This window comes from Rhinatrema bivittatum, chromosome 1 (assembly GCF_901001135.1).
Source record: "Rhinatrema bivittatum chromosome 1, aRhiBiv1.1, whole genome shotgun sequence".
Lineage (NCBI taxonomy): Eukaryota > Metazoa > Chordata > Amphibia > Gymnophiona > Rhinatrematidae > Rhinatrema > Rhinatrema bivittatum.
In genome coordinates, this window is record NC_042615.1 from 592,134,066 (window position 1) to 592,158,901 (window position 24,836).

General features: G+C 43.1%; 1 protein-coding gene across 1 annotated transcript in view; it reads left to right on the top strand.

The window, feature by feature from the left end:
* Positions 1-24,836, top strand: part of FBN2 (fibrillin 2) — a 596,571-nt gene that overhangs the window by 222,613 nt on the left and 349,122 nt on the right. The window contains exon 9 of the mRNA XM_029619106.1: positions 18,622-18,774. Within this exon, the coding sequence (XP_029474966.1) occupies positions 18,622-18,774 (153 nt within the window). The remainder of the gene's footprint in view (positions 1-18,621; positions 18,775-24,836) is intronic.

Below are 24,836 nucleotides of genomic sequence, written 5' to 3' on the forward strand. Positions count from 1 at the left end.
AGCACCTGCTCCTTGCTTCAGTACCTACTCCAGTTTCCTGCTCCTTCTACCCTTCAGACGATTTCCCTGACTTTGACCCTTGCTCAGAGCTGACCTTGTCTCCAGCCGCCTGCCCTGACTTCCGCTCGAACCGGACCTTGTCTTCAGCCCCCTGCTCTGACTTCTGCTTGAACCTGACCTTGTCTCCAGTCGCCTGCCTTGACTTCTGCTCGAACACGGCCTCGTCTTCAGCTCTGCCTATCTTGCGGTCTAGACTTGTCTCTGCTCCAGTCAGTTCGACCTTGCATCTTGCCTTGTCACTGCTTCCTGTCAACATGCCTTGGGTACCTGCTCCGGGATAAACCACACGGAGGCCCACCTAAGTCCAGGCGGCCCCAGTACCCAAGGGCTCAACCTGCGGGGAATGAGGTCTGGAATTGGTGAAGCTCCAGTTAGCCTCCGCTTCCCATTTGGCCTCGCCTCCTGATGGTAGAGACCCGTGGGGGTTTCCCCCGCAGGTAGTGCCAACACCACCACCTCGGGCTAAGGGTCCATTGCAACAGATTGCCAAGGCCATGGACTCAACGGAGCCTTCTGCTCTCAGATCATTCTGGGCCTGGCCTTGAAGATCCAGGAACAGCAGCGGTTCCTTGAGGCATTGGTCGCTTCCATAGAATGCCTAAATGCCCAACTGGATTCACACCCGGCAGACTTGTCTGTGCTGAAGGCCGTCCCTGGGCTTGTTCTGAAGCTTCAAAACTCTAGAACTGGTGGTGGCTGATGTGAACCACCTCACTGCTTGCCAAGACTCCCTGACCCAACCTAACACCCCACCACCACCCCCAGCGGTTTCTGCACCAGTCTCTGATTGTGATCGGGCTGTATTTCTTTGCCGGCACCACCCCATTACGTGGGAGACACCAAGCAATGTTGGGATTCTTAAATCAATGCCATATGCATTTTACTCTTCAGTCAACGCTTTTTCCGACTGACCTAGTTAAGACAACCTTTATTCTGTCTCTTCAGGATGGCAAGGCCTTGGCTTGGGCTTCTCCCCTGTGGGAACGCTCAGACCCCTTGCTTTCAAATCTACCACAGTTTGTCTCAGCCTTTAAACAGATTTTTCTATGTCTTTCCTAAAGCTGTGAACCTAGTTATTCTGGGCCTGCAATGGTTTACAAAAGCATCAACCGCAGTTTCTGGGCCATGATTGATCTCATCCAGTGGGGTCCGCAGTGCTTGTCTAGAACCGGTAGAGTCTCCCCGTTCGTTGATCGTGGCTACCGTTCTCCCTAACCTTCTTCTCCCAAGTAAAAATTATCAGGAGACTCAGACTAACCCTTGCTCCTTCCGGAAGAATATCTTGAGGCCAAACATGAAGTCTTCATAGAGGAACACAATCGAGCCATGAAAGGATTTGTATCCCTTTTAACCTACAAGGAAGAGGAGATCCAGAGTCTGCATTCCTTCTGCAACAAGAGAAGGGAAAAGGCTCCCCTCTTCAGCTCTCTCTGCCCGTCTAGGGCCCTAGTCGATGCTCGAGGCAACTCTGAAATGTTTATCCACGGGTAGCGCCAACACCATCTTGGGCTAAGGGTCCACCTCTGCAACCGCTTGCACATATAAATGAATGCCACATGAATGTGCATGTAAAGAATATTTTATGCTGTAGCTTTAGTAATAGGAACAATTAGTGTGGAGAAAAAATCTGAAAAAGCTCACAGAATTATTTATTTATTTATTTATTTATTTATTTATTTGAAAACTTTTCTATACCGTCGTTTAGTAATGCACCATCACAACGGTTTACATTTAGGCACGAAATAGGTTTGATTGTTTTCTAAGTTATCCATGCGGTGCCAATATTTTACGGTTACATTGTTCAATAATATACTCTAATTGAAAAGTGGGTTGGAGATGCTATTTATGATTGCCGGGATAATCGTATATGTGCATACTGTTTTTAAATTAATATTTAATTATAAGTAAAATAATAAGACAAACAACTCTGCTTTTATAGGTGACTTTCAGCTGAATGTATTTGTTGTTTCTTCAGCGACCTCACTGTGAAATGCTTTTTTGAAGAGCCAAGTTTTTAAGCTTTTTTTTGAAGAGTTTTAAATCTTTCATTAGTCTTAGCTCAAGTGGTAATGTTGTTTAATGGGTTATTTTCTTCTTAAAGCAGACTTGTTGCATTAAACTATTTTTGTACTATTGCTTTCTGTGGGAGCAGAGAAGAAGTGTATAATGGGAGACTTGATAGTGGTTTAGTTAGACACAAGGATGGTAACTTTGAAACAGCTGCGCTGGCACACATGTACCTGCGTATGCTGGCTTGCACTAATGGACGTGGCCATTTTATAACATTCGCACATATATGCATGGATAAAATAGGCTGTACGCGCATACATGTGTGTGCAATTTTGTATGTATGGATGCATGCATGTGCGCTCAAATGACCCCTGTACCGTGTAAGGGGGAGGATTTTGGTAGATACACTGATGCAATAACCAGTTTCCCCAGTCTGTTCCCAGTTCACCCAGTTAAAGGATAGGACTTCCTAATCCCCCAGTTAATAAGCTTCCCTTTTACCCTTTTAGCCCCAACCTTTAACTCCTCACTAACTAGCTTCAGCTTTTTTATTAGTTACATGCCATCTATAGCAGAATTAATGTTACGCGCATAGGAACCCAGGCGCATGCTTATGCGTGTAAATATTTATGTGCAGATTTAATTGAGTAATATATGAATTCCTATGCCCTGCTCAGATCTCACCCACGCCCCACCCCTTTTTTGTAAAAATATTTTTTGTGCGCATACCGGGAGATTATGTGCATACTCGCGTGCTTTTTAAAATCTGTGCAGCACACACCTGCCCAACTTCTGCGCATATCTCCTGGCTTCAGCACGCTTAGGGCTTTTAAATTTTTCCTTTAGGGTAGGGGACAGGGAAAGCAAAAGAAGAACTTGCATGTACACATTACCACCATCATTTCATCCTGACCAACTTGTTATCAAGGCCTCAAATAGGTCTTGCTTTACATTTCAGTATCTCTGTAGTTCATAACCATGAATAATTTTCATTTTTATGTATCATGCAAACAGACTTGTTCACAGCTGGTGAGGATCAAATTTGGCCAGCCCCTATCAGTTCCAATTTCTCAGGAATAAAAATCCATTGTAGTAGCAGTAACAAACTCTTATCCTGTAACTTTCTTCTCACAAGAAGGAGGAAGTCAGCTGTATGTGCTCTGTAGACAAGTTTTTATTTAACGGTGAATTGTTCTTTACTATAATTTACCAAGATGTACCAAAAAGTCATATTTTGCATCTCTGGCATAAATGCTCAGTACATGTGGCCTTGCTGTTGGGTAACCAGAGTAGCAAAGTATAATTGTTCTGACAAACCTTTGTCACTTCAGAAGCTGACTTGTACAGTGTCAGACATGGCTGGCCCTTCCATTAGGCCTACTTGAGCAGCACCAGGGACTTCAGCTGTGCTTGAGCATACAAGGCTGTACTCTGATGACTCTATTGGACAATGCCCCCCATCTCAGGCAGCAAGGAACAGCTCTCTGCCTCCAGGAAGCATGCCTAGAGCAGGAGGAGAGGGATGAGCCTGGAGCAGACAGCACACAGAGAGGAGTAATCCAGCTCTCTAATCCAGCTCCTCCCTTCCTATTTCTCCCACCCCTCCTCTTCTACAGGCAACAGGAGAGAGGAAGGGAGATGAGGCTAGAGCAGAAGAGAGCTCAGTTTTTGTCTGTATATTGGTAGGTTTTTTTATGTGTTTTATATGGTGACCAACATGAAGTATTCTGTTAATATGTAGTTTCTGTGTACTCTAGTTTATTCTTTTTTACCAGTAGGAGGTGTATGGCTAAAAATAAATATTTATTTTTGCCCACTTTTCAAATGAAGCTAAAGGCAGCTTACAGCATTTTTAGAGTTCAGTCCTGTCCCAAAGAACTTATTTCAAAGTGAGTACCCAACTCTTTGGGGACCTTGAAGAATTAAAGCAACTTGATCAATGTACCCAAGGAGTGGCAGTGGGGGAAGTGGTTTCCTGGTTCTTAGCTCACTGCCCTAACCACTAGGCCACTCCTTTTCCCTGTAGGGAAGAATAGTAATGCTATTCCAGGGAATGGTGTAATATCTGCAGTGTTGCCTTTTCATATAGAGGTTGTTCATGTTTGAGTTGTGGGAGTTGGTGCTGTTTTGGTATGGCAGGTTTGTTTATATAGGTTCTGAGTGACCTTTTTGTAGGGTTTTCTGTGAAGCCCCTGTGCTAGGGGACTCCTAAGTAAGACACAGTGTACACTCTAAATCAGTGGTTCTCAACCTTTTTCCCATCGTGCCACACCTGACAGACCACGCTCACATGTGTGACACACTGCTCATTACAATTTACGATGGAAATAAAAAATAAAGGTCTAGTATTATTTTTATTGTTAAGAATGACACAAGAAAAAGATACGTATTCTGTCTGAACAGAAATTGCATAAACAGTAAACATCCCACACCAAAACAGCACCAATTTCCAGCACATAACAGTAACCACCTTACCTAAGAAAAGGCAACACTGAAAATATTATACCAGGCCTTAAGACACTAATAAATCTCCTATTAGGAAAACGGACCAAGTCAGGCTGCTATAGAGCCCTACACAGAAACTACACGCCAGCAGAAAACTTCACCTAAATCACATGTGCTGACCCTCACCTAACAAAGAATAAAGAGACCAAAATGCATAAGTAGAAGCATGCAGACAAAAACTGAATTGGAAACTGCAACAAGCCAGAGTCTCTGTATGCAGTGCATCAAAGGAAAAAAAGAAACATCACCCACCCTTATAAAACAAATCAAGAAATATAAAATCAGTAGAGGTAAAACCATACTAACAAAAAGAACAGATTATTTCAAAACAGCAGATGAATGGAATATCCAATAATTAAAAACTCATAAAAAAATTTCTAGATACCAATAAAATATTTCAAAATAGCAGACACAAAGACCCAGTAATGAAAAATAATAAGTATACAAACAATTTTTTGCTCTACATACCTGAGAACATTTGATATCCAGGTGCCCTGAGATTGTTTTGAATTAGCAGGAGGAGGGATAGTTTGCTTGCAACTTTCTCCTCTCTCGCTCTCACACTGGCTCTCAATCGCTCACATATACACATGCTTTTTCTCTCTCACTTATATAGGCTCTTAATTACACATTTACACACATGTTGTCTATCTTTTCAGGCTTACACACACAGGCTTTCAATCACACACATACATGCTGTCTTTTTCTCTCATACACAGACTCTCATTCGCATGCTTACAAACATGCTCTCTCTCTTTCTCTGTTATGGTTTTGAGGTGTTTGAGTGGATTCTTGGGTACTGAGGAGATGACCACGTCCATGGGGAGGAGCCCCGTGAGGAACCACAGTACTAGGCTAGACTCGAGACACGCAAACACAGAGATTCGTCTTTTATTATACAGCTAAGATATACCACCAGAGGTGGCAGTAGTGAGGTGATCCAGAGGTAGCAGTCCAGGGACCCTCAGCAGAGGGGACCCGTCTCACAGAGATGGAATAGGGAGATCCGGATGCAGGTTCCCAGTGCAGCAGAGCTGTAGATGAGAAAGATTGAGAATGTAGCTTACTCACTAAATTGGTAGCTGTGTAGGTGGAGATCCCAGCAGGCAGAAGTAGTTGAATACAGGCACTGAGCTAGGAAGAGCAGGCCCTCGAGGATCGAGTACCTGATCCCAGATAGGCACCTGAAAGAAAGCAAAGAGCCCCCGAGGAGCAGGTACCCAGGTTAGAGAAATACCCCGAAGGGCAGAGAGAGCTTCCAGTGGCAGCAAGGAAACAGCAGAGTAGCTCAGACCAGAGGCTTTCCTTCTATTCACGATCCTTGCTAACTCGATTAGCTAGCAAACAAGGGCAGGCTAAATACCCGGATGGCATAACGTCACTTGAGGGAGACGCCCCCAAGGTTCCCGCCATGACGTGGATAAAGACAAGGGTGGCATGCGTGCGCGCACCATAGGAGGCCCTTAGGAGAAACATGGCGTGAAGCTTTGTCATTGCCGTTCCGGGGACGCCAGAGAGAGCGGCATGCAGATACAACGGTAGCCATCTTCCCAAGGCTAGCGTGGAGAGCAGAGAGAAAGGTGAGGCACAAGATTCGAAGCCGTCTGTGACCGACGGATGCAACATTCTCTCATTTACACACAGGCTCTCAATCACATACTCACATGCTCCCTCACCTAAACTAGTTCTCAGTCACACACAGACACACATGCTCTCTCTCTTTCTCCCATTTACATACAGGCTCTCAATCACATACTCACATGCTCCCTCTCCTAAACCAGCTCTCAATCTCACACAGACACTTATGCTCTATCTTTCTCACATGCTCTCAATCACATACTCACATGCTCCCTCACCTAAACCAGCTCTCAGTCACACACAGACACATATGCTCTATCTTTCTCTCACTTTCACGCATGCTCTCAATCACATACTCACATGCTCCCTCACCTAAACCAGTTCTCAATCACACTCAGGTGTGTCGCCACACTTCCCGATCCCCTGCCGACCTAGCTGCTCCCCCTCCCGAGCAAAATAGGTCCTCCGCTCAGGCTTAAAATGCTGATAGAGACACACATGCTCTATCTTTCTCTCACTTTCACACATGCTCTCAATCACATACTCACATGCTCCCTCACCTAAACCAGCTCTCAATCACACACATACTCTCTTTCACATGTACAGGCTCTCAATCATTCACATACATGCTCTCTCTCTCTCACACACACACACACACACAGGATCTCAAACACACATGCTTGCTCATTCACTCATTGTCCCCCCTCCCCCGAACTAGTGGCAGCAGCAGCCTCCTCCACTTCTAATCCTAAAGGCAGCAACAACCTACTTCATTTTCAGCTCTCGCGGAGAAAGGAGTCCCATCGGCCGCATAGGTTGATGACGTTCTTTGTTTTTCTCTGAGCGGTGCAGCTCATTCCTCAGGCTGCGCCTCTCTTCTTTTCTTTGGGCTGATGCTGCCTGCACTAGCATAGTCTCTTCTTCCTGTGCACGCACCCGCTGCTCACTTCTTCCTCTTCCAGGCCGCGGGGTGGGGGAGCGGGAAGAAGAGAGTGTGCCGGTGCCGCTGACTCCAGCTGTCCTGCCGTGTTCTGCCTGGGCTATCAGCATTTTAAGCCCGGGCGGAGGACCTATTTTGTTTGGGAGTGGGAGCAGCTGGGTCAGCGGGGGACCGGGAAGTGTGGCGACACACTGGTGTGTTGCAACACACCGGTTGAGAACCACTGCTCTAAATAGCTGTGCTAAATCTATGGTTCCACAACACCTTTTAACTCTCTTCCCCAGTGCAGGGTCCTCCATCAGGTGGGGTAGGATCACCTCCTGGCCCAAGGCATTGGTTAACTGTTCCTTAATAGATGTTAAAGATAAAGCTAGACACAGTACCAGTATTTCAGCATATCATTACTGAGAAAATTGTTCTAACATGAAAAATGGCTTTTCCACCGGTCTCTCTTAGAATATACATCCAGGTAGTAAAATCTATAAAGCTGTGTCTGTGTCTAGGTAAAACTGTGATCCTTTGGTCCAGCCCTTAGGGCCCTTTACTTATCCTTGAAGGAAACATGAAGCTTCCCTGGGCCACTTGGACTATGAGTAATCTGTTCCTTTAGGACTGTCCTTGAAGTACCCGGGATCCACAACTCATCATGGAATCTTCTTCTCTGTAATCTCTCCTCTTTCCTCTGGCACTGAATGGGCACTTTCAGCACAAGCAGTGACTGATGAGCACCTGGGGGTGACTTGACTTCTCCTCTTCCCCCTGAACTTTGGAACCAGTTGGGTATCTACTTCTCCTCCTTCACTGATTGGTTACGCAATTCGATCCTCTGGATTAGGGGAAATCACATCTCAAACAGTTCCTCTCTTACTCCAGCTGGGGAGGAAGGTTGGCTGGAAATGTCCTCCCAAAACAAAATCAGTTTCTCAGAAAAGAAAGGAGTAAATCTGTAACTCATTGGGGTGAGTTAAAGGTTAAAAACCTCCTTACTGCTTCTAAGCTCCTTACGCAGGCCTTACTTTTACAAATTAACAGGAACTAAAGGGAAAAGTGATTTCTTTCTCAAAAGCAAACTCAAATCCACACAGACCACTAGGGGGCACCTGATTTTTTTTTTACCAGAAGGCTCAGCCCATGGCAGTAACTTCACGTGGGGGTGCTGAAGCAGATATTGTGCATTCCTCTCTCCTTTTCTAAGTTTATAACTCTGCTACAAGGCTATACCTTCATAAAGGAGGCCCTAAATGTGTTACTTCACAATGTGATAAACCCAATTGATACAACCCACCACTAAGAGATATATTGTCCAATATAGTAAATTCAAAAATACACCTCCTCTACATTGTAGAAAGAACTGAATCAATAGTAAATCGCATAAATTAACATAAATTTAATGTTAATGTTAATTTACCCTTGTTCGATGTGAACCGTTGTGATATGACAGGCGTCATGAATGTCGGTATAGAAAAGAATTAAATAAATAAATAGAACCATATAGAAAAGATTGGAAGTTTCATACCAGACTCTATTACTGATACCCTCCAGGTTATCAGGGCTGTATGTCTCTCCCAACTACCTTCCACCAAATTAATTTTTTAAAAATAAAATGTTTTGTACGCTATTTAAAAACAGTATATGCAGCACAACATATTGCTGTTGTTCAGTAGTAAATGTTCAATAGAAAAATTTTTGTGTATATTAATCAGTATTAGAATGCGAGATCTCAATGAACTATAGTTGAATAGCTGAATAGCTAATAATAACAAGTCCACGGCATAAACAGTTTAGCATAATATCTTACTGCCCTCCCAACATGGCTGCGTTTCAAACAAAAGTTCTTTCTCAAGGGATATTACTTCAGTTATGAAATGCCAGAAAAAAATGGGATCATCCAAATCTTCTCAATTCATCTAATGGCTTGTAACCTCACTGGCTCATACACTGAAAAGAATCTGCAAAAATAATCCATCTTTTTAAAAACCCATGGGATGAATATATGTGCCTTAATAAAAGATCTATTAAGGTGGAATTACACGGTGTTACTCTAATTGAATACATCAAACATCAGAATATACCGCGTGGCCTCTGTATTCAAAAAGACCTGATGCTGTTTAGTGAGAATACTGAATTTATGGGAATGTGGGTGCTCATTTTGAACAAATGTTCATTGGATTTAATGTTGCTTATAGTCAGACAAGAGAAAAAAATACAACTCTGAACTTGCAGTGCAAATTCAAGAAGTTGCAGATAAGATATGACAAGTTAGATGAATTGAAAGTGACCCTTGAGCAGTTTCGTGTGACTATAAAGAACAGAAAGATTAATACATTTAAAAGAGATCAAGGGGATTATCATTCTGAACGGGTATACACGTGGATGGGTAGAAGGCAACAGACACGAATCCAAATGGGTTAGATTCGTGTTTGTGTTTGATGAGAGTTCAAGTGGGTCAGATGAGATGGAAGGAGATAATCATCAAGTTGAGGATCCAAAGGACAAAGGTCCATGAGGAATTTCTTTTTAGAAAGCCATTCATCGGGATGAGGATCTAGAAAGACATACCAAAGACATTATGACAAACTTTATCAAGAAGAGCCCTGTGCACTTTCACACATGACCCGACAGCAGTACAAGAAATGTCCTTGGTAGTGAATCTTTCGTTGGTCACACTTATAACAGCTCAACTACAGGTTTTAAATAGCAGTTTTTCATTTATACCAGCCTCCTGCCATTCAGCTTTTGAAAGCAGGATAGCGATACACCAATTTATTTGTAAGTTGTATTTGCGACAATATTTTGATGGACAGCAATCTCAAACTACATTGTTAGGCCTCGTTCTATATGGAATCCACCTGGGTCAGTAGATCCCCACATTTATACTTTCAAACAATTGGTTTTACAAGATCTAGTGGTTTATAAGGCAAGAAAAGAGAGACGGTATTCCAACCTGTCTAAAGACCAAAGATCAGCACTGGTTTCTCTAGCCATCTCTTCCAATTAAGTCATCAAACCAGCAGATAAAGGGGGCATTGGTGGTGCAAGACCGCCAACAGTATGTGGACACCATGTTAGCTCACTTGAATGACAATACGTTTTATCAACCTTTAACCCATGACTCAAAAGACCAATTGCGGGCATATCTAAAACAGATTATCCACCCCATGCCTTTTTTGACAGATAAAGAAAAAAGGTATTTGTTGCTGGTTCGTCCATGGAGACCCACTACTCAGTGCCCAGAATCCACAAAAGTGTTACAGCTACTCTGATCAGACTGATAGTTTCCTTGAATAGGAGCAGTTTTAGAACCGTCAGCAGTTCTTTTGCATCAATTTCTACAACCATTTGTGATACAATCAAGGTCTTATGTAAGAGACACAGTACATTTTTTGTCGCTGTTACAATCTTGTCAGTTAAGGTCTGATTCACTATGACTTGTTACTATGGAAATCATGGCACTTTACACACACATATACCCCAACAGACTGCACTGGACGTGGTAGAGCAAGTGTTGTCACAATGACCTGCTAGCCTATGTATACATACTCACCTTCTGGTCTAGTTGAAGCAGGTAATATTGTTTAATAACTATATTTTCTATTTGGATTTGGTTTTTATCTTCAGACCCAGTTGCCAACCTATATGTAGATTCTTTTGAAGAATCAAAGTTCTATCCATCACAATGGTGGCAATATATTGTTGGATGGTATCATTTTATTGATATATTTATGATATAAAATGTTATGATATAAAATTAAACTTGGCGAGTTCTTTATATGGATCAACTCTCTGGATTGTAGTCTCCAATTTACAGCCCAATGATCTAAACCATCTATTGCCTTTTTGGATATATTAGTTCTGTTGCAAGATGGACAGTTTAGTACTACAGTGTTTTGTAAACCTACAGATAAGAACAAACCTACAGATAAGAACAACATATTTTTATTATATATTTTTGTAATTTTGAGCTTTTATAATTTGATAATCTTTATGTTCTTTTAAATTTAAATCTTTATTTACATTTGTTTTTTATTTAGTTATGTAAACCGTTTTGATTAAACACTGTTTGTAAAGACGGTATACAAACACTTTTAAATAAATAAATAAATAAATAAACTTACTTTGTTTCCACAGTCATCATCCTCGATCATTCAGGTGGGATTAACTGTAAATCAGTCCTTTCATATCCAACAGATTTGTTCAGATATGGATGAATTTGTATGACAGGCAAACATCTTGGCAGAAAGGTTCTGAGTGCAAGGTTATCCATACAAGGCAATATGCCAGGCATGCAAAAGATCTAAATTTTCTGATCGACAAGACACACACCAATCAAGATAACTCATGATTGGTGTGTGTCTTAAAACAGGCAACTTCATCAGCCTACATTGCGTCTTCAGTCAGGAAGCATTAGCATGTAGTGGCATTGCATGATACATTCAAGGAACCTCTGGTAATTGCAATGTCACGTGCTATGAACATTCGTGACCAGGTAGTACATTCTCAGATAATTGATGGAGAGATGGCATAAAAAATGCAGTTCTTGTTCCTTTTGTGTAGGCACAATAGAGGGGACATGTTAGCAAGATCCAATTACAGGATGCCAGATTAAGAGGAAATCTCAAATGACCTGTCATTCAGCCAAGATAGTTTATGTGATCATATGCTCATGACCAAAACTATATGTGGGACGTACTTCTTGGTCAGTAAAGACACGTTTGATAGAATACACATCGTGGTTATGCACCCAGAAAATGAGTGCGCCAATGGTACAACATTGTATTCAAGCTGGGCACACCTTTGATTGCCTGAAATGGACAGTCATTGAACAAGTAGCAACTCCTATACGTGGCAATGACGTGTTATCACGCCTAAACAATCGAGAGGCATTTTGCATTTTTACTCTTAAGATGACAGTGTCGGTTAGCATGAATGAGGAGCTACACTGGCCATCTTTAGTGTAAGGATTGTGTTCAGTGTACAATCTACATATCTATTATCCCTACCTACGGAGTGGTATATCCTGTGATCATTGCAGTTTTGTTTCTGTTTCAGCATACTGAATGAAAGGAACCATTATGATTGGTCCATTTGAAGCACTTAGCAGCTGATTGGTGGTTTCCAGGTCACATGGAATTTTTAAAAGATGGTCGGTTTTTGCAGACTCTTTTCAGTCTATGAGCCAGTGAGCTTACAAGACATTGCATGGATTGAGAAGATTTGGATGATCCCATTTGTTTCATAATTGCATCAGTAGCATGGGATCTTCTTAGTATGTGGGTAATTGCCAGGTTCTTGTGGCCTGATTTGGCCTCTGTTGGAAATAGGATGCTGGGTTTGATGAACCCTTGGTCTGACCCAGCATGGCAATTTCTTATGTTCTTATGTTGTTAAGAACGTTTGTTTGAAATGCAGCCATGTTGGGAGGACAATAAGTTAATATGTTAAACTGTTTATGCCATGTGTTGTGCTGCGATGGGAGAGAGCACCAGGGGGTACTCCCCAGCACAGGACGAGTAGTGTATACCCTTGCGGCGAGACTTCCATGTCTGGGAATGGGACAACTCAAGCCCCTGCCAACCTGCACAGCTTCAGTGAGACCAACCACGCAAGGTTTGGTCTCTGAGTAGTCCTCTGACCACTCCAAGCCCTTTTGGACCTGCTGCTGGCTAACGGCAAGTAGCGGCAGGCCAGACAGATGTCAAGGGCGGAAGGAGACATCTGGCTCAGGACAGAGGTGGAACTGAAGGTCAGACGAAGATGAAGACTGGAACTGAAGATCAGGAGAAGACGAGGACTGAACATGGATACTGATGGTAGCCAGTGTGAAAAGTGATTGCTAAAGCCTCATGCTACGGAGATGCCACAACAGGTGAAGGGATCGGTCAGCAAATATTTCCAACATGACTGCAGGAGAGCCTGCTGGATCTTGCCACTGTTAGTAGCTTAAAAATTAATTTTTATAAATTGTATTTATTTTTTTAAAATACCTTTTTGAATAGTGATAGTAATGTTGGCAGCAGGTCTTGTGTGGTGATTTCCTTGGCATTATTGGTAGATGCTCCCTTTCTGTTCAGGGCATCGAATTATCTGCACAAAAAAGCTATTTTATAGTGACAACTTTTGCAGTGCACACTATCAGTCATCGTGTCATAATTGGTAGTTTGGTTTTGATATAAACTGAGCTTTGCTGATTAACTTCTGACTGGAAAGTCAAAAGCTTGGGCAGCTACATGATGCATTCTTGTTGCACTGAAATGCTGGTTTATTGTTCTTACCCAGTGCAGATCTGCAGCTAAAGTGAAAAACCTATTACCAAGCTGTAAAAACAAATCTAGAGGGAGGATGGCAAACTTTGTTGTTTTTAAAAGGAAGTGTGTACTTTTTAACAACAAATGTGAATTGTTTCTCATCTGTGAAACTATCTTAATCAAAATATATTTGGGTGATGTGATGCAATATTCAGGAAACTATTTAGTAGTTGTAAGAGGGTAAGGTTTGTTTTCATAGGTTATAGAAAAACAGGACTCAAATAAGGAACAATGAACATGAATGTACTCTCATAATTCTTTCCCTTGGTAAGAAATATGGAGGTGTTCATGTTCAGTTACTGTCAGGATAGCAAAGTTAGCCGGATAAACCTATCTGGCTAACTTTGGCAGTTAGTGCAGCCATACTATTGAATATAGCCAGCTGTCTTAAAGTTGGCCAGCTAATTTTATCCAGCTAGCTCTTTGGCCTGAGCAGACTTCGCCAGATGAGTTATCCAGCTAACTTCGAATATTGGAATTAGCCAGAGAAGTTATCCATCTAACTCAACTCCTCCCAGTTATGCCCCCGAAATGCCCCTAACTTACTGCCTGATTCACCAACGGGTAGATTTTAAAAGGGTTACGCGCATAAGGTATGCGCGTAACCCTTTTAAAACGCCCCTGCTCGCGCCGAGCCTACTTTGCATAGGCTCGGCGGCGCACGCAAGCCCCGGGACGCGTTTAAGTCCTGGGGCTTCGCTAGGGGGACGTGTCGGGGCGTGTCGGATGGGTGGCGTGACGTTCGGGGCGTGTCGGGGGCGTGGTGCTGGCCCGGGGGCATTCCGGGGGCGCGGCGAGGCATTCGGAACAGCCCCTGGGTCGGGAGATGGTGCGCCAACAAGGGTAAGAGGGGGGTTAGATAGGGCCGAGGGGGTGGGTTAGGTAGGGGAAGGGAGGGGAAGGTGCGGGGGGGGGGGGGGGGGAAATGGGCAGCGCGCGCAGGGCTCGGTGCGCGCAAGTTGCACAAATGTGCACCCCCTTGCACGCGCCGACCCTGGATTTTATAAGATACGCGCGGCTACGCGCGTATCTTATAAAATCCAGCGTACTTTTGTTTGCGCCTGGTGCGCAAACAAAAATACGCGCATGCGCTGTTTTTTAAAATGTACCCCTAAGACTTTTCTCCCATTCTGCGTCTATGGGAAAATAGCTTGATGAATCAGGCCCTTAGCTTGCTAAATTATCTACTGGCTAGAATTTAGCTGGATATGTGCCCAAATCTTCATTTAGCCGGATAAATTGTATCCTACTAAAATGCTTTTGAATATGAACCTCATGAATAATGGGACAGGAAACTGCTACAAAAGCTGGGCTTCTTTATTTGCCACTGTTTGTTGCACAGTGATATTTTACATTGTAATTCAAAATGCTTGACATTGTAAGACCGTATACACAGGAGACAAGAACTGTTTGACCCACCCGATTAAGCTTACGAGCTAGCTCTCAATTTTTCATGGACAGTCTGATCCAGTCCTGGTTTTACTCCATGGCAAGCATGGAAATGCAGTTCTGATTTCCCTAAAGAAAGATAAGTGTGTGCATGCAGCATAAAACTAGGAGTGCATCAGCTTGTCCTGAAAAAATGAAGCTAATTGACACCCCTACACCCATAAGGACATAAGAAGTGCCATGCTGTGTCAGCCCAGCATCCTGTCTCTGACAAAGACACTTCAATACACAAGTACCTGGCAGATCCCAAAACATAGATCTGTTTCTTGTTGGTTTTCTCTGGTCTACCTGGCTAATAATGATGTATGGCAGGGCTTTCCAACCTTTCTGAAAGCGTGGACACCTTACTAGCCGCCAAACGTTTTGCGGGTCCCAGACTTTTCTCTACAATTTTTGTATACAGTTATATGCCATAACACGAGCGGTAATGATATGCACTCCAGCAGCATTCATAATGTAAATAAGACTTACAAATCTAAACTGAACCCCGAAGGAGGGAAATTTCCAAAGTTATTTAAGAATTGCCCTCATAATTGCACGGCCTCCACCTTGCAATTCAGCAGCAACGGGGAAAAGGAAGCAATTTGTTGCAGTTCAAAAAGATTGCAAATTGGTGACCTGATGTGAGCTGGCAGAGAACCAACACTGGTACCTGCGGGCCTGCAAGCTGATAATCAAAGGGAATTCCCCACCGAGTTTCCCTGTGAGAACTCAGGCTGGCGGGGACGTGGATCCTTTGCACCTGTCTACTTGCACATGCTTCGAAGCAGGTGCAAAATAGAGGATTTCAAAATCAAATCCCTGCATATAATTTCCCTTCACCAACCCCAACCCTGCTCCTTTTCCCCTTATTTGTTTATTTTTATTTAGTTAGAATTTTTATATACCGACATTCATAAAACATATCACCTCGGTTTACATTTAACAGGGGAGTAATACATTAACTGAGAGTGAAGAAAATACGGTTACATTTAACAAAGGATATAGAGGAACTCGGGAGTGTATGAAAATAAAGATCAGATGATGTAAGAGCGTTTATGTTAAGAGGGAGAGAAGAGTAACTATATTACAGTAGCTTGTACATTTTGGGGGGAGAGGAGGAGTTCAGGAGGGGGGGGGGATGTGGCCAGGTGGAGGGCTAGAGTTCAAGTGTATGCTTGTTTGAACAGCCAGGTTTTTAGGTTTTTTTTGAAGGTTGCTTAGCAGTTCATACTTTTACCCTTCAGGTAAAAGTATGCATACAGTTCAGTTACAGTAATTTTACCCTCAGTGGTGGGGAGTGATGACTTTCAAAGGGCCTTTTTACAAGGATATAAAGGTGTTGACTCAAAATGATTTGAAAATTATCCTTCCTGAAAACTGACCCGCTTATAGCCTGCTATTCAATGAGAAAAGAAGGCTGATGAGATTGCCATGTCTGTGTGTGTCTGTCCCCTAAATAACTTTTGTATTTAGCATCATATCTATACCAGGTGGTCATCTCTTCCACCCTCATCCTTGATCCCTGGCAGTCATCTCTCCTTTACTTCATCCTGGACCTTGGGTGGTCATTTATCCATTCCTCTTGAACTCTGGCATTTCGGTCTAGCATGATTCCCGGGGGGGGGGGGGGTCCTCTCCTTCCCTTCCCCGGTCTGGTGGTCCTCTGTCCCCTGATAGGCTGCTATCCACTCTCACTCCCCTTTATTAGTTTCACTCCTTAGCCTCCTCTTACTTTTTCCTGTCTTATTCCTTCTCCACTCCATCTTTCTTCTCATGCTGTCAAGTTTTAGTCCTTTTTCCTCCTGTCTTCCTTTCATTTATTCTGCTCACTTTTTTTTTTGTGCTTTAATCTTATCTCTCTCTCCGTCAGGCTAGGCAGGCAGTGGCAGAGCACATGGCAGCTGCAGGAAATGCTCCTCGCCACTGTGATCACCCTGCTTTCCTCAATATGCCAGCTAAGTCTGGTGAGGATAAAGAGCTGCCCTAAAGGTAGCTGGATAAAGTTAGCTATATTCAATAATGTAGCCAGACTATTAAGTATACCTTCAAAGTTAGCCGGATAAGTTTATCCAACTAACTTTGCTATCTGGACAGTGACTGAATATGGACCTCCCGGAATCCTAGAGAGCTCTGGAATTTTATTGCATGTTGACCCTACAGGATATTTCCCACTGGGTGCTATCGATGGAGCAGATTTGTGTGTTTGCCCATGAGTCAACTTGTGAAATCAAAAGATTATCTATAATTTGTTTAAGGCATGAATGGACTTGATTTCTCTTATTGCATCCCATGAAGAGTAAGTAGATTGTGGAATTTTAGAAGAAATCTGCAAGTCTTCAGAAATTGTAGGGCAAATTGTAAAGGTTTATGAAAACTTACTGTTTTCTTGTTATGGAGGTATGAATAAAGATACGTGTCTCAGGATTGCTTGATCAATGTTATAGGAACAGATTTTCCCCTGAAGGTTGGGTGGGAGGTAGGAGGGGGTGTTGAGAGAAGGTTAAAAAATGGAAAGAAGAACTGTTGTATTTGACAGAACTCTAAATGTATTATCTGACATTTTTGCAATGAAAAGCTTTGATTACAAAAAAAAGGCCACTGCCTGAGTAGCATAGCCAGATATGGAGCAAATGGTCTTCACATGATAGGGAATAATTTGCTGAATTCTTTCATCTTTAATGTATTCACCAACCAAGGCTGCACTGGCATTGTATCCTGGCTAAAAGTGCATCAGTGGGATGATATTCTACCATTATAAACACACCTGTCTGGATTTCGTGCTTTTTGAAGGTACGAGGATGTTGCACTATTAAGAGAACTTGTTTCATATAAGTGTTTTCTCCAGTTATGTGAGAGAAACAACGCTTAGTGAATCAGGCCCAGAGGGTGCTCCCACAATTTCAACTAGAGGTATGGTGGATCAGTTTCATACTTAGGGGGTCATTTATCAAAATGCGATAAGGCATTTTCGCATGCAAAAAGCCCTGTTAACACATGTGATAGCACCATAGACTGGCCATGATATCATCCCTATAGGTAGGTATTTGTATCCCTATGGTAGGCCCACCTAGTAACTCTAGGTGGGGTTTAGGTATGAGTGTAGGGGGTTAGGGGCCACTTTGACATTCTACGTGACACGTACGAACAGAACAGTGGTCTCTTGTGAAGATTTGATGACCTTCGGAGTGAGGAAACTCACTCCAAGATGAGATTTGGGCAATGTTCTTTCCACCTAGCTTGATGTTACCCAGGTAGAGAGTCCATCAAGCTAGGTTGAGAGAACATTGCCCAAATCTCATCTTGGAGTGAGTTTCCTCACTCCGAAGGTCATCAAATCTTCACAAGAGACCACTGTTCTGTTTGTCGTGTCACGTAGAATGTCAAAGTGGCCCATAACCCCCTACACTCATACCTAAACCCCACCTCGAGTTACTAGGTGGGCCTACCATAGGGATACATATACCTACCTATAGGGATGACATTATGGTCTCTCTCTCTCTCTCTCTCTCTTTGCATAAACCACGCCCCTTTTGCAATCGCATGCGGTACTTACCGCATTTTGATAAATCCAGGCCTTAATTTGTAACATGTGTTACTTGCTGCAAATCTTCTGGGGTGACTAGTGTGCTCCCTGAATATTCTCATACTATTTTGCAAAGGCTAGTTTGAATTTAATTTGCAAAACATTTTACATTTGTTTTCCAGAGAGCTGTGGCAGATTTCTAATGAAAAGGTCATGTCAATTTTATCTTTTTTTTTAATTGTATTTTTTTTTTTTACTCTCCTGTCTAGATCAGAGGGCAGGTGTTTGTTTCTCCAGCTTGGTGAATGGCCATTGTGCACAAGACCTGTCAGGCAGGTTTACAAAGATGCAGTGCTGTTGTGAATCTGGGCGCTGCTGGGCACTTGCATCCATCCCAGAAATGTGTCCTGTCCGAGGATCTGGTGAGTTTTTAACCTACTGAGAATTTGAAAAAAAAAAAAAGAAAAGAGTCATTGTGTTAGTCTTATGCATTTAGAGGTTATTTCCATCTATGAAACATGTTTTTAAAATGTTGGTCAACTGTTAATGGAGAATAGTTTTGATAATTCTTTTGGGAATTTTATGTCAGTGTAAAGGGTAAGGAAGTGAATGGGAACATCCATAGTTCATTTTGTTTTAAAGGGAAAACTGTAGGGTCAATTTTCAAAGACTTTAGGCTCCTAACTTTTGGAATTAGGCTCCTAAATGGGCCCTTTTGAAAATTTACTAGGACTGAGTGCATACATTTAGGCTCCTAGTTTCCTTAGGGTCTTAAATTTGGGATCCTAAAAAGTGGGTGACTATGGGCACGGAGTAAGGGCAGGGAAACAAACTTAGGAGCTCAACACTGATTTTCAGAACTGGGCACCTAATTTATGGGACCCTAAATTTAAGTGAATTTTCAGCTGAAAACTTAGGGACCTAATTTAGAGGCCTAAATTTAGGAGCTCAGCTTTTTTTGAATATCTGCCTTTGTGTTTTTATGTTATGTCCTTTCTTTTTTTTTTTTTTTTTTTTTTACAAAATCTGTACAGCATTACATGTGCCCAGTAGGTTTTTGGGTTTATTCCACACTGCACAATTTTGCATGATTTATCCATTAATAGTTTAGAAATCAGAACATTACAAGCCCTGTCTACTAAGCATTATTCCCATAGACACAATATAGAAGTACATCAGGCATTTATAAGTGTTATAAAGAATGATTACCATTATAATAGATCTTTTTTTTAATCAATCAAGTAGATAATCATTCTTTATTAGTGAAGATATAAAAAAACATTGTCTAAAACTGGTACTCTTCAATCATTTTATTGGAGTTGCATTAGCTGTGTTTAGTACTTTTCCCCCCTTTTTATTTGGTGGGATTTATCTGTGTGACCCAGGTGTTGGAGCTGGCATGCAGAGCTGCACACCCAGGAGTCTTAGGTTCAGTTTGCCGCTGTGTGATAATGGATAAAACACTCAGCCATCCTAGGCGCCAGCTTTGATTGTAAACTGTTCAAATTGTAGAGATTGCGACCATGTGTGCATTATCTCAGATAGCAACTGCTGCAAGGAGATGGAGCCTAGAAATAAAAATGTGTGAGGGGGATAATAGAAGAGCCTCATCCTGGCAGCCCCACCACAGCCAGCACCACTGGGGTAAGGGGAGCAGGGTGGGGCTCAGTTTGAAATGACTCCAGGGCTCTCAGACATGCCAGCCGTGCCTCTGGGCCCACATCCCCCTGGCTGCTGCACTTGGACTTGCAATCCCAGTCACCGCCACAGGTGACGAGGTCACACTTCCTGTCAGGCTTAGGCACGCGCAGGGCCCGAAGCAAGTGCTCCGCTCACCCTGTTACTAAAATTTAAGCATTACATGGGGATATCGGAGATGTGATACATTGTGGGTTATGACATCGCTGAATAAAGATCTGAACTGTGTATATAATATTTGGTAAGGACTCCTAGGGGAAAAAAAAAAGTATAATGAAAAGAAAAAGGAGAGTTAGTGGAATGTTTCCTAGCTCTATGTTCTTGGAGGGAATAGCTGGCATAAGGATATATGAAGTGCCATGCCGAGTCAAACCAAGGGTCCATCAAGCCCAGTAAACTGTCAGACCAATCCAGACCTCTAGAACAGGGGGTGCTAAAACGAGTCCTTGGGGCCCCCAGACAATCTGGTTTTCCGGCTATATTTAATGAACATACATGAGAGTTATTTGCATGCACTACTGGCATGTTTCTCATGCACAATCATTAGGGATATCCTGAAAACCCATCTGGCTGGTGGGGGACCCCAGGACCAGTTTGAGCACCCCTGCTCTAGAAGTACTCAACAGAACCCTCAGAGGTAGATCTTAAAAAAGTACGCGCCCTACCTAAATCCCCCCCTACCTAAATCCCCCCCTACCTTTTTGCCCGTGCTGCCTCGGCATCCCCTGGCACAGGCCGCAGTGCTGGGGGACTCGGGACCCGCCCCCTCCCGCCCCTTTTACGAAGCCCCGGGACTTACGCGCGTCCTGGAGCTTTGTGCGCGCCGGCGGCCTATGCAAAATAGGCGCGCCGGTGCACGAGGGCCCTGTGCACATAAATCCGGCAGGATTTACGCGTGCAAGGCTTTTAAAATCTAGCCCAAAGAGTACATCCATTTCTTGTTGCCCACTCCCAGGGATAATCCATAGCTTTCCCTAAGTCTACCTGAGTAACAACTGTTTTTGGACTTTTCTTCTGTAATCCTTACTGGGGGTTTAAGCCCCAAGGGCACACAAACATATTTATTCTCTTCGGGGCTGCTCTGGCTAGCAATTAATTCCCGTGCTTGACTCTCTGCATCCCTGTGGGGAGGGGTGAATCAGAAAAACCTCCCCATACTGTTCATGTCCAAAAAATACTTCCAAAAGGTAAAACTGGATACATCCTCAGCCAACATTTTCTCTCTCAGTAGGATCTGTCACTAGTGCCTGCCTCACCTAGGGTTTACGGTGCGCTCACAGGTCTTCAATCCTCAGGATGAGAGCCCTTTAACCCCAAAAGTGAATCCAATTTAAAATCTCTCTCTCTCTGTAATTAATGTGAGAAGGACCGCACAATGAGGTATTACTTCAAAACTGAAGACGGAGGGTGAGGCCAGGAGGCCTCATCAGAGAGTAAAACCAAACCATCAATACTGATACAAGGCTTTCTAAAACTGATTCCTCTTGAGTTCTAAAATGGCTGGGCTAAATAGGGTGAGTCATCCAATCCAGACCCGCCAGGTTAGTAGGGGCCGAGAGGGATGGAAAGTTCTCTACAGAGACATAGTGACATCTAGTGGTCAACCCGTAGGGGTGCCACACTTCCAAGAACTTGTCCAAACCCCTTTTAAATTCAGCTATGTCATGGTCACATTGTCTGACGACAAATTCCATAGCTTAATTGTACATTTAGTGAAATAATACTTTCCTCCAGTTTGTTTTAATTCTACTAACCCTTAGTTTCATGGAATGTCCCCAGTCATTGTACTCTCTGAAAGTGTGAATAACCATTCCCTATTTATCTATTCCATCCCACTCATGATTGCATTAATCTCTCTTATATCCCCTCTTTTCTAAGTAGAAGAACCCTAACCTGGCTGCCCTTTCTTAATAAGGGGGAGTTCCTTCCCTTTTATCATTTTGTCACCCTTCTCTTTACCTTTTCTAGTTCTGCTGTATCTTTTTTGAAACGGGGCAACCATAACTGAATACAATACTCAAGATGTTGTCGCCCCATAGATCAATGCAGACATTATGTTCTCAGTTTTGTTCTCCATTCCTTTCCAATTAATTCCTAGCATTCTAGTTGTGTTTTTTTTATCACTGCCGCACACGGAGCTGAGGATTTCAGTGTATTGTGCATAATGACTCCAAGATCCTTTTCCTGGATGGTGACTCCTCATATGGAAGCCAGCATTGTGTGCTTGGCATTTGTCCCCATTAAATTTCATCTGCCATTTAGCTGCCTGATTCTCAAGTCTGAAAAATGCACAAAAAAGGAAAGCTTGAGATACCATTGCTTAGATGATAAGTGTTTTTAAATTGCATATAAAAAAGTAAAAAAAAACTCTATTAAGTGTTTCATGCTTGCACATGAGTTAGGATATGATGATGGCACTTACGTTCACATACAGAATATCATGAAGTGGTGAACTAGTTATTTCATATATCCCTCTCGTGTTACCTTCTTTTTGCTTTCTTTTTTGAGCATGTTTCAGGTTGGCACTTTCAAGCCAGTGTCTTTTTGACTGTTTACTATGGAATTAACTCTAATCAGTGGTCAATCTTTTACGCTTCAGTCATTCTGAAGTCTGGCAAGGTACTTTTGCAGTTCCTCACTATCTGCTTGTCCTTTTAACTATGTAACCCCAGTTCAGTGGATGGGCTGAATCTTGACGGGTCCATAAAAAACAAAACAGTAAACCTCCAGGCTAAGTCCAAATTGTTCACTCTCACAGTCCTTGCTGATCTTGGGGTCTGGGTTCTTGACTCTTGAGGGGGAAGGATATCATTCAAGACCCAGGGCTGGGGTGCAATCCCTTCTGTATGTGTTACTATGGCTCTCAGGAGCAGGTACACTGACAAGCCAGGCTGGACTCACTGGATGGGCGTTCAAATAAAAGTTTAATTTAATTCTTTACCAAATAATTAAGGTGCATAAATAATATAATGTCCAAATACATCCAGATTTTACTGTTGTCCAAGAGTAAAGATTTATGGTCTCTTTACCTCAGTGGAGGTGTCCCTCAGTATAGGGATTTGAAACTCTCTTATCCTCCATGGGGTAGATTGATACATTTCCCAAATTGGCTGGCATGTCCTAGCTGTAGATGTCCCCCCCTTCCCCCCACAGTATCTGAGGTCCAAGGGTACTCCTGAACTCCAGCTTGACCGTGTCCTATGTCCCTGGGGTGGAAACTCCGTTGGGGGTGTCTAGATGATCTCCAATCCTCTTCTTTCCTTTGATCTTCTCTTCACTCAAATGGACGCAGACCTTCCTTGAGGAAAGGCCTAATACTGGAAACAGTTCTTAAGGCTTCCACCTCTGGGGTAAGGAAGGGGATAGAAAAAACATTCCTTCCCAATTCAGGCAGACAAAAAAATAGAGTTAGAAAAAACAAATCTTCACTTTTCACCTAGCTGGTTGCTCTTAAATGGGATGAAGAGCTATGCAGTTCCTCCTGATCTCCGGGGCAGGGGAATATAGTCTGCCAGAAAGGCACTCTACAATTTCCTGCCTGCCCTATACAAGGAGCTGACAAGGCAGTGCCTATCCCTTACTTGTTCTTGGCTGGGGGCCTAAAAGCTGGGAAAGCACACCAAACATTCCTTACTCTCTCAAAACAAATTTACACTGCCACATAGTACTCTGTGTTAGCTCCCCCCCCCCCCCCTCGGGAGTTCTCCATTCCAGCAGTCCTCTGGGGAGGTGCTGTTTAGAATGGTATTGCCCTCTGCTGCTCTAATCCAAGGGCTGAAAGCTAGGGTCATCTGGTGGAGACCTCATGGGGTCTCTACAACTCCTTTCAGTATTTTTTGTGTCTGCAAAGTTTGAGCACCTCACTTATTGCTACTTCTATATCATTAATGAACAAGTTAAACACTGGATCCCAGTACAGATCCCTGAGACAATCTGCTATTTACCTCTTTCTGGTTGGGAAAACTGACCATTTTGTCCTACTCTTTCTTCCTATGATAAAACCAGCTATCTATGCACATTAAGACCTCACTTCGTATCCTATGCTTTTTAATTTCCTGAAGAGTGTCTTGTGAGGAACTTTAGCATATGACTTCTCAAAATCCAAATGCACTGTACTGATTGGTTCACCTTTGTCCACATGCTTGTTCACACCTGCAAAGAATTCTAATAAATTAGTAAGGCACAAATTCCATTTGCTAAATTCATGCTGTCTCTTTCCCATTTAACTATGTTTACTATGCGTTTAGTAATTTTGTTCTTAGAAATAGCTTCCACCATTTTACCTGTCACTGATGTCATGCTCACTAGTCTATAGTTATTTGGCTCACCCCAGAGCTCTTTTTTGAAAATTGGCATTATGTTGGCTCCAGTCCTCAGGTACATTGACAGATGAAATGATGTCAGATTACCAGTAGCAGGTCTAAAATCTGTTGCGCTTGAGGTAGACCCTTGGCCTGGTGCAGGATTGGTACGGCCCTCTGCTCGGATCCAGAGAGCGCCTGCCACCAGGAGGCGGAGCACACAAGGAGATAGAGGCAACTGGAGCTTCACCAATAACAGTCCGGGGTTTCCGTAGGTTGAGCCCTTGGGTACCCAGACCACCTGGACTTAAGTGGGCCTCTGGTGGTCTCCCAGAGAGATAGTGGAGGGTTGTGCCCACCATGAGCAAGGGTGCGTGGCTGATGCAGAATGGATGGACTAGGCCCGAACTGGAAGCTCCGGAGACCTCAGGGAGGTAGCAGTTCAGGGAGGTTCTCCGGTCGAGACAGGCAGCGCCTGCGGGTCT